The 18,424-nt window shown below is 30.7% G+C and overlaps 1 protein-coding gene across 2 annotated transcripts in view; it reads right to left on the bottom strand.

Moving 5' to 3' along the window:
- TECRL (trans-2,3-enoyl-CoA reductase like) overlaps positions 1-18,424 on the bottom strand; it is a 102,945-nt gene that overhangs the window by 62,283 nt on the left and 22,238 nt on the right. For both annotated transcript variants that reach the window (XM_059160301.1, XM_059160293.1), the window contains exon 2: positions 14,167-14,218. In XM_059160301.1, the coding sequence (XP_059016284.1) occupies positions 14,167-14,218 (52 nt within the window). The remainder of the gene's footprint in view (positions 1-14,166; positions 14,219-18,424) is intronic.

Here is an 18,424-nt window from a genome sequence, read left to right as displayed (position 1 = left end):
CAAAATTATAGATTTCACTTAATAAACATTTGGCCAACCTCAAAAAGATACTATAAAAATGTCAAAAATATTCTTCCTACATTAAAGCTTTGACTTTTTCACATTATTTATGTACATCTTGGAATTTTTTTTTAATTTATTTGAGAGAGACAGAGAAAGCATGAGAGGGGAGAGGGTCAGAGGGAGAAGCAGACTCCTTGATGAGCTCAGAGCCCAATGCACCACTCGATCCCAGGACTCTGGAGTCATGACCTATGCCAAAGTCAGTAGCTTAACCAACTGAGCCACTCAGGTTCCCCCATCTTGGAAATTATTAACATTAAGTTTTTAGACTAAAAAGACCCTAAAGGGGAATTAAGATAACCTATTCTTAAGAACATAAAGCTATAATGAGTTTTGACTTGTTAATAAAAAATTTTTAAAAATATTTATAATGTATATTGTTTGGAGTTCTTGAAAATGTTTTTTCTACACTAAAAATGTTAGTTAAAAGATTTCTTTTTTCATATAAATTCATTCGTTAATTTTTTCAAAACAAATTTTAGATAATCTCTATATTTTCTCAGCTCTATAGTAGAAAATGTAAATATTTTAACTACATATAAATTTTATGACAATTCTCTACCATGTGATCACACACACATATGCACCCCTGAGGTCTATATATTAAAGTGCACATGGTATACAGATAGTACATAGTATCACCATACTATCACTTAGGAGATACTATAATTAAAGCTTTATCAATGTGGATTTATTCTAAGAATGTTTTACTCCAACCCATTTCATTAAATAATTAGTACTCATTAAAGTAACTGGTGGAAAGATGAGAGTGGTATGCAGGCTCAGTTTTGGTAATTACTGGAAAATTAAATGCAATGGTAATATGGAAATGTTTGGATTATTATATATACACAATATCATGTCCCTGAAAATGTTTGTAATTCAAGCTTATGAACAATACATGAAAAAGATATCAAGGAGTTATTTAACCAAAATTATCAGTAAAAGAATGGCAAAATCATGATATCAAAGAAATAAAATAAATTCTCTAACATTTTGATATTGTTTTGTAAAAAATTGAAGAAGTTAATAAAAATAAATATGAAAGAAAGAAAATAGCTCTATAAATTCACTAATAATAATATACAATTAGAATATAAAATCCTAAAAATAAAATATAATTAAAATGGTGAGAATTTGGTACTCCATCCCCTATACCAGGATAAATTACAGATTTTCTTTTAAAGTTAGGTGAAAAATAAAACTATAACTGACAAGTGTGAGAATAAGGCATAAATCAATGTCTCTAAAGATTAGATGATGAAAATAATACTTCTGAATAGGCTACACAAAACAGAAAACACACCAAAATAAATAATTAATTGGAATAATAAAAACAATTTTTCTAGCAAAATTGGGGAAAAGTGTTTATGTCCTATATACTAACCCATAAAGATCTTCTATCTTGTTAAGAAGCAAAAACATCAAAGTAGGTAAAGATATGTGTTAAGACCATGGACAATTTCCAGAAAAAAATATTAAAATCTCAAATAAGAAAATATTAATTCACAAGTGAATCAATATACTGATTATTTTTTCCACACATCAAATATCAAAATTTATTAACTTGTTAATATCCAGGGCCATTGAGGAAAGGAAGGAAGGTCTCTAAACTACTGTTTTAAGTCTATAAACCAGGAGAGAAAATTTGGCAATACATGTTAGGATTTCAAATAAGATTTGTTTTATGATAGCAATCTTTTCTGTTATTATTTTTACAAATACACCTAAAGAAGTTCAAAACCATGAATTATTCTGGTCAGTATCTTGATGCATGGTACATGTTAAATGTTCAATAAATATTTTTCAATGTTCAACATTGTTGAGTAAGTAAACATAATATTTCTTTATTATAGAACAATTTGAATGTGTATCCAAAAAAGTCTATCAACCATCCAAAGTATATCTCCAGTGATGATCAATATATATCTAGAAAATATGTTGATAGAAAAGCTATTGGAGAACATTATGTAAGATATGTGAAATTGTATATATAGTCATAGAGAAGAATCTCTAGCTTTTAGTAAAGACATTAATAATATTCTTTGTGAGTTTTTGTATTTTTGGAAATTTATCTTGTGTGTTCATTATTTTATTATAGTATAAGGTGAAGCTATGGTTATCTTGCAAAAATAATCTCATTAATTGAATCTGATGCTTTGCCAACAAAATACATATATATCAAACCAAAAAATGATACATGAAAATGAGACATTTGCGGCCACTTGGGTGGCTCAGTAGGTTAAGCACCTGCCATTGGCTCAAATCATGAACCAGGGTCCTGGGATAAAGCTCCAGGTATGGCTCCCTGCTCATCAGGGAGTCTGCTTCTACCTCTTCTTTTCCCCCAACCATGCTCTCTATCTCTCTCTCTTAGATATATAAATAAAATCTTTAAAAAAAAAAGAAGACATTGCACACTAATATCTTTTGGGATTATAGAAACTACTGTGATACATGTTAGCACATCTGAATTTAACAATGAGATTATTTATTTTTCAAAAGATTTGAGGTAAGATCCAAGTAACTTTAAATATGACCTTTTTATGAAACATGAAAAATTAAAGATATTTTAATCAACTAGATGACAAAATATATAAGAATAACCTATTTTAGACATTTTCTTGTAATCATGAAATATCATTAATAAAGCATTCAACAAGGTCATTTTCTTGTCTTTAGATTGTTTACATAGAATTTCAATGTGATGCATTCTAAGTTTTTCTGAAAATGTCCTTAAGGGACAAAGTCTCAGAAAAGAGAGGACTAATGTTGTTAAGACATGTCTTAATAGGCTCCCTTGCTATTTTACATTACTCACAACATTTTATGTCCATAATCTTTTATGTTCATAATTTAACCAAAAAACAGTATCAAAAAAGAAAAATCAAAAAGAGGAAAAGAAAGTAAAAAACAAAAAGAACATTGCCTTTTCATTAAAGTTTGCAAGATAATGACATCATACCAGTGGCTTTAGTATTCTGTGTGTTTTCTGGTTTTGCATTATTGAGAATATTCCCTTATACGGTATCATAACTAGTCCAGATATTTCACTGTCCAGATATCTATTTCCTTTGAATTTAAATTTCTTCACATAATCACATATTCAAATATAAATTTGAAATCACTCATTTGTTAAAGATAGAATATCTTTATTCTATATTTGGCAAGTCTATAATATAGTCAATTGCTCAAGTTCAAATAATTCTATCTCAACCATTTTGAACTTTGGAGATTATAAAACAAAATTATTTTATAATATCAGCCTTTGGGAATATCAGCCTGTCATTAAAGATGAATCAAAGCAGCCCTAATGTTGCAGAGTAATCCACAGATTTAAATGTTCCAATATGAGAGATGAAACAACTTACAAACAAGATCATACCTCATGCACTTTGGGAATTATATTAGTTATGATAGTTGTATTATATGAAACTTGACTGGCAAATGGGCATTTGTTCCTAACAACTTAGTCTCCTAAGATTCTGCAAACAATAATGCATCACATAGGTAAACTGAATTTTTGACACTTCTATGAGTTTCTGATAACAGTAAGTACACAGCAATGTAAATTTGACCAGTATTTTAAAGTAGTCACAATGAGAAGAGGTCTATTTTCAACACCTGGTGCATTAATATGTGCCAGTGGTTGACCCTATGATTGGAACTGAAGCCACAAAAACAATTTTGGCTTAAGTAAGGAAGTTAAGAGAAGTACTTATGACAAGGGCTTTTAGTCAGTTAAGACAACAGAGAAAACAATATTGTATTTTTCTATATATTATTAGCTGAATTTCACAATAGAAAGCATTAATGAGATACCATAAGAAACCATGTTCTGAAAAATATATTATTCCACTTTGTGGTTGCAGTACCTATGTACACTGTAATGAAATAAATATGATATGTAGTGCCTTTTCAAAATATTATCTCAAAACATTTGCAGTTCTTAATATGTTGGTGGATGATACATTTTTTAGTTCCCTTTTTTATCTCAACTTGCCACTTTTGAACAAATTAATCCTCAATATCTCTAAAATTTCAAGATTAGAGAAGCAATCTTCCAGTATTACTTTTTTTTTAAGATTTCATTTCTCTCTCTTAATATATAAGTTGTTGACTATTTTGAAATAGACTTATGAAAAATAAAGTTGGATATATCCTGTCAATTCCTTTTAAGAATCAAGAGAGCAGGGGTGCCTGGGTGGCTCAATGGGTTAAACCTCTGCCTTCAGCTCAGGTCATGATCGCAAGAGTCCTGGGATCGAGCCCTACATCAGGCTCTCTGCTCAGCGGAGAGCTTGCTTCCCCAACCTCTCTATACCTGCCTCTTTGCCTGCTTGTGATCTCTGTCTGCCAAATAGATAAATAAATATATCTTAAAAAAAAAAAAAAAAGAATCAAGAGAGCATCTGTGACCATACAGAGTAACATTTACTAACATTAATGTAAAATAAAATTTTAATTATTTTTTTTTAATGAATGAATTCAACATTAAGCAATTCTGGAAAATCATTCAATTTGTGTGTATGTGTGTATGCTTGTATAGACAGATGTTTTTCTGTATGCTACAAAGTCTTGATGGTTAGACAACGAATATCCATCTATAGCAGTACAGCATAATACTTGATAATTTAACTTGAATGAGTATTTGTTGAAATAAGTTAAATTAAATAATTTTTGTTACTCAAGTAGCAAAAAGAAAAAAATACATATATATTTTTTAAGATTTTATTTATTTATTTGACAGAGAGAGAGAGATCACAAGTAGGCAGAGAGGCAGGCAGAGAAAGGGGAGGGGAGGAAGCAGGCTCCCTGCAGAGCAGAGAACCTGATGTGGGGCTTGATCTCAGGACCCTGAGACCATGACCTGAGCCTAAGGCAGAGGCCTTAACCCACTGAGCCACCCAGGCGCCCCCCAAAAAGGATTTTTTTTTTTAAAGATAAATTGAAAATACAAAAACCTGGGTGCCTGGGTGGCTCAGTTGTTAAGTGTTTGCCTTCAGCTCAGGTCATGATCCCAGGATCCTGAGATGGAGCCCCATATTAGGTTTCCTGTCCTGCAGGAGGCCTGCTTCTTCCTCCTCCACCCCCACTCCCCCTGCTTCTGTTCCCTCTATCGCTGTGTCTCTCTCTATCAAATAAATAAATAAAACCTTTATATAAAAAAAGAAAATACAAAAAAAAAAACCTAAACTATAATTTTGTGAGACAATCATGTGAAAACTTGAAAAATATTTCCTATTTTTTAAGTTACCAAATATTATTTGGCTTCAAATTGTATCAATTCTCTCTTTATTGAAGAAAACAAGAATATGTGGAGTAAAAATTGTTAAAATGATGTATATAACATGCTTAATAAGAAGAGATATTTTGAAAATCCTATTAAATTTTAAATGGGTTAAATGAGATTTATAAAAATTCACTCTTTTCCTGAAATATTTTGCATGAGACTTATCTAGAATGTGGTTAACTAATATATTTCTTTTGTTATTTCTAGCTCAGGGAGACCCATATAATCTATTTTTTTTTTTTAATGTCAAGTAGCACATTCCTTAGAATTTCTTCAATGACAAGAACATCAGTATTTTTTTTAAATTTTTTCAGTACATCAGTATTAACAGGATTTATTAACTTATCTCAATCTTGAAATTTAACTGTAATATTAAAAAAATTAGTGAGATGTTTGCCCATGAGTGTAGGGTCTTACTGGACTGTGGTGATTAGATTTCTAGAAGGGAACTAGCCACTTAATTCCCATAACATTCACAAAATGTAACCTAGTCTGTTAACACAAGACTGAATAACCAGTCAAATTTTTCCATATCTTTATCTAAATTCTTGGTGAGACTCATAATTTCTGCTGCTGAGGAAACTATTATAGAAAGAATATTAACTACTTATAGAGTTAATAGTTAGCTTTTTAAAGAAAAACATTCTGCCACTTCTTCCCGTGGTTACATTTATCATTTTTCTAGCTCCTTTCATAGAGAGATCAGGGAATTCTACAGCCTTGTCCAGGAGGCTCCTTTCAGGTTGCTTAGAGAATACTCATCATTCTATACTATGTGTCATAAATCCTTCTACTGTGTTATCTTTGTTTTGAGTTATTTTCCTTGAACCTTTCAAAGTGTATCATTGTTTATGTCCTCCTGGCCTTTTGGCAAAGAATTATATGCATTTCAACTGCCACAATAAATTATACATCCCTTTAGTGTCTGAAACTGCGATTGGTTTGCTAATTCCATTGCTTTTTCTTGCTTCTTTCTCCTACTCCCCTCATCCTCCCCTGACCTCATGCTCTCTGGGGGAACTCAGAGACAAGTAGTCCAATAAATTATAAACATCATTGAAACTTTGTATGGTGATACCAACTAATAGATAAAACATAGGCCATGGGTAAAATGACTTGGTTTGTCTTTCAGAAACTTCTTTGATGACACTGAAAGAACGCACTAGATACACTTCAACTGATTGTTATTCACTTTTTACTTCAGTTCACATATCACACTATTGCTGAGATCAGTCTTACAGGAGAAAATTCCATTGACAATTCCAAACCTTCTTTGCACTCACTCCTCTTATTGTTATTAACATTATTAATCATCATTTTTATTAACCATTGTTTTTAATTTAACAACTGATCTTATATGGTGCCATGTGACATTAGAGAGATTTCAATTTTTATAACCAAATGTGAACTATGCATAGAATTATACTAATATTATTCATTACATAATTTCTTAAAACTAACTTTCAAGTTAGTACTCTATTTGCAAATGGGGGAATTAGGATAACATTTCTGAAGTAAAATATACAGGTAATATCTGAACTTCTTCCTGGAAAAACAACTTAAAAATATGACTCAGTAAAATAGAGACAATGGAGATTAGTGGTTTGAGTATAGGTTACAGAGTCATATTCCCTGAGTTTGAATTCCAGCTTTGCCATTTATTAGCTATGTGACCCTGGGCAGGTTATTTAATCTTTCTAAGAATTTTATCCGTAAAACAAAAACTAAAATACTACTAGATAATCAAAAAGTTGTATTTTTAAATATTTGCTGCCCAGAAATATTCTTACAATATTAGTAACAAGGAGTGACTATTTGATAAAAGTTGGCTATATTTATTTTCCTTACTATAAACATCAATGCAAAGGAACTAGAATAAGACATACAAAGATATTATAAGGCACAATATTTGAGAGCAACAACTAAACTTTGATGTCGGCTATAATATTTCAATTAAAAATGAGAGTATAATTAAGAAAAATCAAATATTTTCATAGAGAACAAAAAGGCATTTATATCTTGATGATTTAGTGAATCTTTTAAAGATAGATTGTTCCAAATAATATAGAAAAACATGAGCACACATGGGGAAGGGAAAGGGATACTTTAAGAGACACTTTAAACTTAATAAACAATTTTTAAAGTGATTCAAATGTCCAAAAAAAAAAAAAAAGAAAAGAAAAAATGATGCTGTAATCATTGACAGAAAGTATGCAATTTAACAATAAGAAATACATTTGAAGAAGAATTAGAGGTTTTAACTATCAAGGGACAGTTATGTGGAGAAAAAGTTTACAGGTTTTAGAAATAGATTTTTCAATAAAAATAGATTTCCGTAGCCCAGGGATGGCAATGAAAGCTAAGAGAGCTATGTTTTTTAGGAATAATGTTTGAAGAACACAAGGATACTAATACTTGAGACACATTAATTTGAAAAAAGAAGAGAAAACAATAACAAGATAAAATCACAGGAAAAGAGCTTTTCTTTTCATTTTCCTTGCCCTTCATGGTTTCCTCTAATTCTCTTAAACATGGTTGTTTATCAATTTTGACGATTATGTTACCAGTCCATAAAAAATTGGTGAGTAGAAAAATTCATGGAATACTTACCTCATGGTGGTATTATTCTGATTTTGGAGGGCTCAAAACATCTATTTTGGGTTTGGCAACCAATTTCAACATGTGTCAGGGGGAGGGAGGGTGTTCCTCCATAACTATCCACGGTTGGGACACCACCGTGGCATCCTACAATTTAACTAAATTCTGACTCTGTATACCTGGAGGTACCAATAGATACCACAGGTTAAGAGTTCAGTCCTATAGGACTACCTTTCTATTACTTCAAAAGCCAGTTGCAGGGGCGCCTGGGTGGCTCAGTGGGTTAAGCCGCTGCCTTCGGCTCAGGTCATGATCTCAGGGTCCTGGGATCGAGTCCCACATCGGGCTCTCTGCTCAGCAGGGAGCCTGCTTCCTCCTCTCTCTGTCTGCCTGCCTCTCTGCCTACTTGTGATCTCTCTCTGTCAAATAAATAAATAAAATCTTTAAAAAAAAAATGCCAGTTGCAAGTCCAGTTTGTCACCTGTTCTTCTGACCAACTACTTATAAAACAGTTTCCCATGATCTCTTCTTCAGGTATCAATAATTTGAGAAAGCTGCTAACAGAACTCAGATAAATATTTTACTTATTAGGTGACCAGTTTATTACAAAAGGATATAACTCAGAAAGAGTCTGGTGGAAGAGATGAATACAAAGATGGAGAAATGTCTCAGATCTTCAATGATTTGTCCGAAAAAAAACAAAACAAAACAAAACATACTTCCTGAATATCCACATGTTCTCTAGAAGCTCTCTGTATTCAGTCCTCTTGGTTATTGACAATTGATTCACACTTTAGACCTTCCCCTGCCCAGAGGCCTGGGGGTGAGACTGAAAGTTCCAAACCTCCTATCAACAAGCCCCCATTCTTAGGTGTAGTCCAAAATTTGTCTCATTAACATTACAAAAGACAATTTTTGTTGCTATCATTACTTAAGCTATCCCAAGGTTTTTAGGAGCTCTGTGCCAGAAACTGAGATGAAAACCAAATATACATTTCTTACTATAAATCAAAATGTCACAGCATCCTAATTTTTTTCTGATAATTTAAGAAGAAGCATGATCTAGAAACACTAAAAACCATTTACTACCTACAATTTTCCAAAAAAAAAAAAAAGAAGAAGAAGAAGTGTTCAAACCTTAGTGTCAAATAAAGATCCAAAACATTTCTGATGAATTATCTAGAAAGAAACTAATCATCAAGTGTTTGGTACAAATGCTCATATTAATCAAAATCTCACATGGTTAATCTTGTCAATTATATACAAACTTTGATATATGCTTTGAAAATATAAACATTGATGTAACTCTGAAAACATTTAACAAATCTTATGCAATTCATTATTACATAAAGATTGAATCCCATTCAGTATTCTTCAAATGTTCATTAGATTTTATATCCCACCAATTTTAAAATTGGATTTGTCAATGTTAAATGAACAAAACTTTTAGAGTCTCTAAAACATAAGAGAGTTTTAAACAAAGATTACAGCAGAAAGAAATAATAAGAAACAAAGAAAAGTAGAACAGATCAATGAAACTAAGACCTGGTTCTTCAAAACAGGTAATAGACCTGATAAAACCCTAGCCAGATTTATCAAAAAGAAAAGAGGAAGGACCCAAATAAATAAAATCACAAATGGAAGAGGAGAGATCACAACCAACACCAAAGAAATACAAATGATTATAAGAGAATATTATGAAAAATTATATGGCAACAAACTGGGAAATCTGGAAGAAATGGACAAATTCCTAGAAACATACAAATTACCAAAACTGAAACAGGAAGAAATACAAAATCTTAATAGACCCATAACCAGCAAAGAAATGGAATCAGTAATCAAAAATCTCCCAACAAAAGTCCTGGGCAAGACGGCTTCACAGGGGAATTATACAAGACATTTAAAAACATTTAAAGAAGAGTTAATACCTCTTCTCCAAAATATAAATGGGAAGAAAACTTCCAAACTCATTCTATGAGGCCAGCATTACCTTGATTCCAAAACCAGACAAAGACACCACTAAAAAGGAAAATTAGAGGTCAATACCACTGATGAATAATAGTATTCAGAGCACAAAAATTCCCAAAAGATACTAACAAATCATATCCAATAGTACATTAAAAGAATTATTCACCTTGATCAAGTAGGATTTATTCCTGGACTGCATGGCTGGTTCAATATTCACAAATCAATCAACATGATATATCACAGTACTAAAAAAAGGATATATATGTGTGTGTGTATTTGTGCATGCATGTGTGTGTATATGTGTATATACATATACATATGCATGCACACATATACATATAGGTACATATATACATATACATGTGTGTATGTATATATGTACATATATGTACCTATATGTGTACATATATACATACACACATATATATATATGTATATTTACACACATAAATGAATATGTAAGATATATTATATATTATTATTTACTATTTGTTCATTATTTATATATAAATATATATTTATATATAAATTTTTACTTAAATTCTAGTTAGTGAACATATTGTGCAATATTGACTTCAGGAGAAGAATTCTACTAGAAGAATATATATATATATATATATATATATATATATATATACATACACACACATATACACACACATACATATATATACATATATATAAATTATAAATATATACACATATATACATACTTAATTTTTTTTCAAGAGAGAGTCTTATTTGAGTCTAAGTTAGGATAGTTGCCAGGGAAACATGCTCTTCACAGGAAAGAAAGTGCTCTGGAGAATGAAGAGTTTTTATATGGTTATATACTTTGTACTTCTTGTAAAAGTTCAGAAGATTATAGATTAGCATATAGGCAGGAATCACAAGTTTTAATGTTAAGGAATTGAGGCAGTAGGAGCACTTATTGATACCCATGGAATAGATAGTTTTCCCTTAAGCTACTCATTTATAAGCAGGTGTACAAGGTATGCTTAGGGAAGCCATTAATCAGCCTTTGGTTTAAATGAAGTTTATATACAGTTCTGTTAACCTAGAAAGAAAGCTAAAATGGCTTCTCTTGTATACCAGATCTTTAGAGAGTTTTTTCCTCATTCATTTTAATTATAACTATGGTATTTACTTTCACCAAACAATCACAGAAGTCATCATTCACAATAAGTGGTTGATGGCTAGTTCTTTTAGAGATTATGCATGAAATTATAATAGTATTCAGAGCACTTTATCTTGTGATTGCAAATCACTTTTAGCTACAAAATCAGTAAAGGTTTTTAAAGATTTGATAAAAAAGGTGTTTTTTAAAACTATTTAGATGAAATCCTACCTTTATACAACTTTGTACAGTAATGGTATTTCTAATCTCTGCTTTAGATTCCTTGCCTTCCTTCCTAAGACAAGTAATGACAGAGTTCTGAAAGCATATATTCACTACACCTTTGCTTTTAAAAATCTTTAAATTCTATTTATTAATATATCTTCTATTTTAACCATGCTATTGTATTCATCAGTCTTCTAAGGAAATCTAGACTATAAGAACTTAAATACTTTTGAGTGTGATAAAGCATAACAAAATAAATTGTAACATTTGGGCAGAATTTTTCCACTATAATTACTTGTTTTTCTCGAAAACATTTTGATTGTTGATTGATCAAAGCCACAAAGTGGAATATAACATTACAGATTTAAATTAGTACATACACAGTTGTCTGTGGCTTCTTAGAAGTCCTTATAATGTTCTAAAATATTAACAATTATTCTAATAAAGTCATATTGTACCCCAAAAAGAGACTGAAATTAAATTTAAAATAAATAAATCATGGAATAGTTGTTGATTTGAGTAACATGAAATAAGGTTATGCTACTCAGCTTTAATATGTAATAGAGGTTTTTTTTTAATTATTTATTTTACAGAGAGAGAGCTAGACAGAGATAGATCATGAGCAGGGGGGGAGGGGTAGAGAGAGAAGCAGACCTTTCTGAGCAGAGACCCAGATGTGGGACTTGCCCTAGGACCCCAGGATCATGACCTGAGTCGAAGGCAGACATTTAACCATCTGAACCACACAGGTGCCCTGAGTTTGTTTTTTAACATAGAGTTTTTATTTTTTAATCTTTTGAAATCTTATAAAATATTTACATAGTTTTAGTCAGAGTGCCACCTAGATTTCCATGATTCTTAATTTTTCAGCTCAGCCCAAACAAGATTTAATTCTTCTGCACAACCTTTGTGAGAAAATGAGAGTAAACAGAGTATGTCTTATAGGGCCGTGAGTGTGATGGTCTCTGAGAGTCTCTAGGAGAGGCTTCAAGATACAAGCAAGAACAATCATCACAAGTATGAATAAAAGCATGTGTGGAGGTACAGAAAGACTGAGTATTGAGGCTGAGGCATTTCATAATTTTTTTTTTTTTGGAGATTACAAAGGAGAAGAAAAGAAATAGATGAAATTGCATGTATGTGAAGTTTCATTAGAAGTTAAAGTTTCATTAGAATCTCTTTCTCATGAAACCATTGTTCTTTCCCTCTTATTTTAACAGCTAATATTGTAATTGTGGTCTCCTTCCTATTCTATTTCTTCACTAGTCTGACTGCTGTGGTATCATCAGGGTAATCTAAAAGATGACTCTTAAAACAAAGCCGAACTAAAAAATTACAAAACCAAGAAGAGGAAAAGATAGTCACTTTACAGGGCAAGAAAATCACAGTAAAGAAAGTTTGAAAATAGAACTAAGAAAAAGGTAAAGCTAAACAGAATCTCCAATTTTATTGACTTACAGATAATTCTCTGTAATGTAACACAGCAAAAAATGTTTTTGTGCTTTGTAAAACTTAAAAACCAGTAAGTTTTTGAAGTGAAATACAATGAATGAAAATTGTTTGAATACTGTATTTCTTTTTTTATTAAAATATAACTGATACATAATACATTATTTTCAGGTGTGCAACATACTGACTCAATACCTATATATATTATGTAATGATCACCTTGAGAAGTAAAGTTATCATCTGTCACCATACACCACTTTTATGTCAACTATATTTCCTATGCTGTATAACACATCTCCATGTGTTATTTATTTCATAAATGGAGGATTGTACTTCTTTTTTTTTTTTTTTTTTAGGATTGTACTTCTTAATCTCTTTTACCTACTTTATCCATCTCCCTATTTCCCTACCCTCAGGCAATCAATTGGAGATTCCGTTTAATGTATGTACCAAATAATAAAAAGCAATCAGAAAAGTGGCACTAATACTAATAATTTACAATGGTAAAAATGAAACAAAACAAAGTTATGTCTTGATTGCCTTAATATTTTATGTTTAGGATATTTAAAACCTGATAACATTGAATATCATGTTAAGTTTCATAAATATATTCAAATAATAGTAGTTTTATGTATGTAACTACAATTGTTAGATTTTTTATAAACCTACTTCTTTACTTTCTGACATAGAATAAATTTTGTATTATGATACCTCTGATTCTGTTTATTTGCAGGCCCTGCAGTTATAATAGGAATTATTAATCTTGTAAAGAAGGAAACACAGTCACCAGAGGACTAGGTTTCCAGGGGGAGAGCTCTCCTTATTTGTCTTTTATCTTCATTCTTTTTTCTCTCAGGTGTTTTGATTGATCTTGATTTCTGGTCTCCCTGCAATTTTTTGACTTTGTTTTTGGTTTGACTTTGTTTAAGTTAAGAATAAACTTTATCGGAAAATTATAAAATAAAAATCTAATTTAAATAAACATCATATAAATATTTCTAAGTAAAAAACAAAGAGACTTCTTAATGAGGTAAATTTAGCTATTAATCAAAGTAAATAATATAGTTTTAATTTACTGTATAAAGGAATCCTATGTGAGAGAGATTTGGCCAGTATAAATACTTGGAGTAAAATTTTTTATTAATATTTTCCTTACATATAAGAAAATACTTGGTCTCAATAACGTCTCTCAAATAGAATGTTTCCTGATATAACAAAAATGTTCAAATATGAAGGAGAAAATAATTTTGTGAAAAACTAAGAGTATTGTACATTATAGTTAGATATGAAAGTGCTCACAGTCAAGAAGTATATACCATATTATTTCTGAGTTTCTATAAAAATATGGTTTCCATACACTTTTCCATTCTAATATGGAACTTATTCTTACGGATACATTTGAAGTAATTTGAGAAAACTGTAACATAAATTCTAAATTATATATAAAACTTACATTCTTTGTGGAATTTTTGTTTAACATCGTGAATAGTAGATGTTTGCACCACCTAAAAAGGAAAATAAAATATTTAGAGAAAAATATGTATTTATTTCTTGTATTTTAAGAAGAAAACATAATTTATTAAAGTATAAAATTATTATGAAATAACCAAGGTGTTTTGTTTGACTTTTTAATCATTACTGCTTTGATAGCCTTGAAATATTGCATCTGTATGGCTTTTTTAAATTTTGTTTTTGTATAATGCAATAATTGTGTTAATTTATGAGCTTCTCTAAATGTACATCTCAAAAATATATTTTTGAATCTTCTTTGTCCATGATATTCAATTTCTGCTTTCCAAACTGGTAAGATTACCAATTAAAATAAAAAAATTAAAAAAAAAAATATGACTAAATATATGAGATAGACAGAAGGTAAAAGAGTTTGTAACAGAAGAGCTTCAGTATATGAAGTTGATTTATGGGCAACAGAGGGAAATGTTTACCTCAGAATATCATAAGGAAAAATATCCTATCCAAGCCCCCTCATTGGTAACATTATTAAATATCCTATCCCAAAATGTTATAGTTCTATCAAAATTAATGCTATATATATATTAGATGAATAATTAAGTTTGTTATTGTTATGACCATCTGACTTTGTTCATACCAAACTTGCAAACTGAAATTTTTCTCCACCCCTGACCCCTTTCACTGGCTTATTAAAAACAGCAACAACAACAATACTTGAAGATCTATTGCAAAGGACATATCCATGACCATATGTTCTCTAAACACATATAGACTATTGTGTTCACAGTGTATTTTATTGCTACACTTAAATCTTACAGCTATTTTGGGAGAGTGAAGTGAAGAATAAAGTGCATAAAGGATGGCACAGAATAACACTCCAGGCAATTCTAATTAACATTATTATATGTAATATTTAAATAAATATTAAAAGTATGACAATGAGTGCACTGATTGTACCATATTCCACTCTCTTATTAATAGACTTACAACCAAGGGTGTGCTACATTATTCACAGAATTTTTTTTTCTGATTTCTTCTATGTGTATGGTTTTCTAAATAAAAATGTTCTTAGATTGAAGCACAGAAAGAATGATGATATTAATTCTCATTTGGGTAGTGCTGTAAATAAGCAAAGGAGCTTAAAGAATCTGTTTGAAAATTCCAAATAACTCCTAATATTGCTCTTGTTTGGAAGATGGTAGACAATATTTTTAAAACAGTTTTTAGAGAGGGTAATATATATTTATATACTTGAACATAACTATATTTCATTTTAATATTGATAATTTAGCTTTATATATGAATTATATTTTTAAAACATGGTGCTTTGTTTTAACATTGTTCATGGCTTTATCTTACCATTACTTAATTACAGAACAATTTTATATGTTGCTTCCTCTTGTAAGAATGCCTAAAACCCACATACTATTTTCTAGAGTATCAATTATTTGTCCACCCTTCATTTCAAGAGCCATTTAATCTGGAAAAACAAATAATTTTCATGATCAATAACTCCTTAGAGTTCACTGTTACTCAACTATCACTTGATGAATGCATATTATCTTGTGTTTACATGCTAGTTGTTCCAACTATCTCTGAAGTCCTTGAGTACAATGACCTGGTGTTATTTTAGTCTGTGCTTCAATATCTAGTGTACCATATTGCATGTAATAATGTTTAAAGTCACTTTTGTTGAAATAAAAAAATAAAGCTGTGAATGCAAAGTCATGTGAAAACAGAAGTTTTTAAATCTGGTATGAAAAGTCTTTCTCAAGTACATTTCTGGGGAAAAGCTACATGCTTTACCAGAATAATTTAAATGAAAGTCTTCTAATTTGATATATGCATTTTTTCTCTGAATTTGCAAATTTTCAAAACGAAGATTATACTTTCCTGAAAGAAACCTACATGCAGAAATGGGTTGTTCTTGCAAGCTTTTAACAAAGTTTTTAATTTACTTTTTAAAAATTACATTTGACTTTCACATGTTAGAAAAGTGCTGATTTTGAATAAATCTTTGAGAACTGCCCTAGCTGGAGCAATTTTAGTCAAATACAGAAGAAAAAAAAATAATTAACTATTAAATGATTCAGACAGTATTGCTCAATTAGCCACAAGACTGTGCTTGATCAACTCCTCCAGCCCTTCAGTTGTACTCAGAGCACAAAGAAAGGAAAAGATGATAATTAACAGAATATATAAGACTTTCTGATTACTAAAATGCATGTCTCTGTAGCTTCATCAGGAAGTTTATTCATAATAACTTCTACTTTTTAGCAAGTTTTAATACCTCATAAAAAAGACAAACTATCATCACAATAATTTATTCACTTTTATAAATCACAATTAATTGTGCAGATGGGAGAGATAAGTATTCTGACATCTGAAATCCTGAAATTCTCTTCATTAATGTTTCTTTCTCATTAGAGGAAATTAATCTTAAAATGTTAAGTAGACAAGGTAAATGGTGTTTGTTAGTTGAATCAAAATTTACTTCTAATTCCCACTGATCATGATTGAGTTTTGGGTCATTATTACTTTATCCAATATTCTAAATTGATAGAGTTTTTTTTTTTTTTTAAGATTTTATCTACTTATTTGACAGAGAAAAAGAGATCACAAGTAGGCCAAGAGGCAGGCAGAGGGAGAGAGGGAAGCAGGCTCCCTGCGGAGCAGAGAGCCCACAGGGAGCCAGATGTGGGGCTCAATCCCAGGACCCTGAGATCATGAACTCTGCAGAAGACAGAGATTTAATGCACTGAGCCATCCAGGTGCCCCTGAATTGATAGACTTAAAGCTTTTCACATCGAAGTGAAATCTAGGATTTGCTTGAATTTGCCACCTACACACATACTGCAATATTACACAATTAAACTCTTTTGTACTATTGCGACTTTCTAGAACTAAATTTTAGCTACTCTGTCAGGGTCTCCTTGAAATGAACAGATGTCTTCAGAATACTGCTTATCCTGCTTAAAGAAATGGAAATTAAGGGATAAGGTCAAACAACAACTTCTTTGAAATTCATTTGACAGTAATTACAACGCACAAACCAAAAATTGTCAGTAAACTTTGTGTAAAAAAGAAATGTGTCCAACAATAAAGACAGAAAACAGAGTAAAAGCTGAATTGAATAGAAATGAATAAATACAGAGGCATGAAAATACACACACACATACACACACATACACACACAGGCAAAATATCTGGTGCAGTTTTGCTAACTGGCATGAACATTTTGTTCCTGGTTTTTGAGATACATGGAAGAGTATTAACCTAGAGAATCATATTTTAAGATTAATTAATTCAAGAAGGAGAAAAATATTCCTCTAAGAATTTCCATTGGAAGGTTTTACATTAGCTAATGGAATACATACTTGCATATACTGCATAGATTTTAGTTGGAATGGATAAGAAGTACTCTGAGTGAACAAATATTATCTTACTTATAAATAAACTTCAGATCATAACTAAAATATTTTTATGATACATTTTCAGCTTTATTGAGGTAGCACTGAAAAATTAAATGGTAAGATATTTAAAATGTGCCATGTGGGGATTTGATATACACACTCATTATTTGTTAAAAAGAATTTCCCCCATTGAATTAATTAACACATTTATCACCTCATATTATTTGTCTATGGTGAGGACATTCAAGTTCTACACTTTCATCAAATTTCAACCATACAATATAGTGTTATCACCTATAGTCATCGGGTTATATAATAGATTCTCTGACTTTCTTCATCTTATAACTGAAATTTTGTACCATTTTGCCAACCTCTCTTCTTATTTCCCCCACCCTCCAGCCCCTGGAAACCACTTTTCTACTCTGTTTCTAGGAGTTAGTTTTTTTGTTTGTTTGTTTTGTTTCGTTTTGTTTTTATTTAATTCCATTCATAAGTAATATCATCCAGTCTTTGTCATTTTCACTGTGACTTATTTAACTTGGCATAAGGCCCTCCAGCTTTATCCACATTACTATAAATCACAAAAGTTCCTTTTTCTGGTTGCTGAATCATATTCCATTTTATACACACAACCCCGCCACACACACATATATACACACCATATTTTCTTTATTCGTTCAACTGTTAATAGACACTTTGGTTGTTTCCATACTTTAGCTTTTGTAAACAATGTTGCAATAAAAAGGGGCTACAGGAATTTCTTTGAGATGACAGCTTTAGTTTCTTTGGATATATATCTCAAAATTGGATAAATGGATCATATGATAG

Source organism: Mustela lutreola, chromosome 1 (assembly GCF_030435805.1).
Source record: "Mustela lutreola isolate mMusLut2 chromosome 1, mMusLut2.pri, whole genome shotgun sequence".
Lineage (NCBI taxonomy): Eukaryota > Metazoa > Chordata > Mammalia > Carnivora > Mustelidae > Mustela > Mustela lutreola.
Note: the sequence above shows the minus strand (reverse complement) of the source record. Positions and strands in the feature narration are given on the sequence as shown.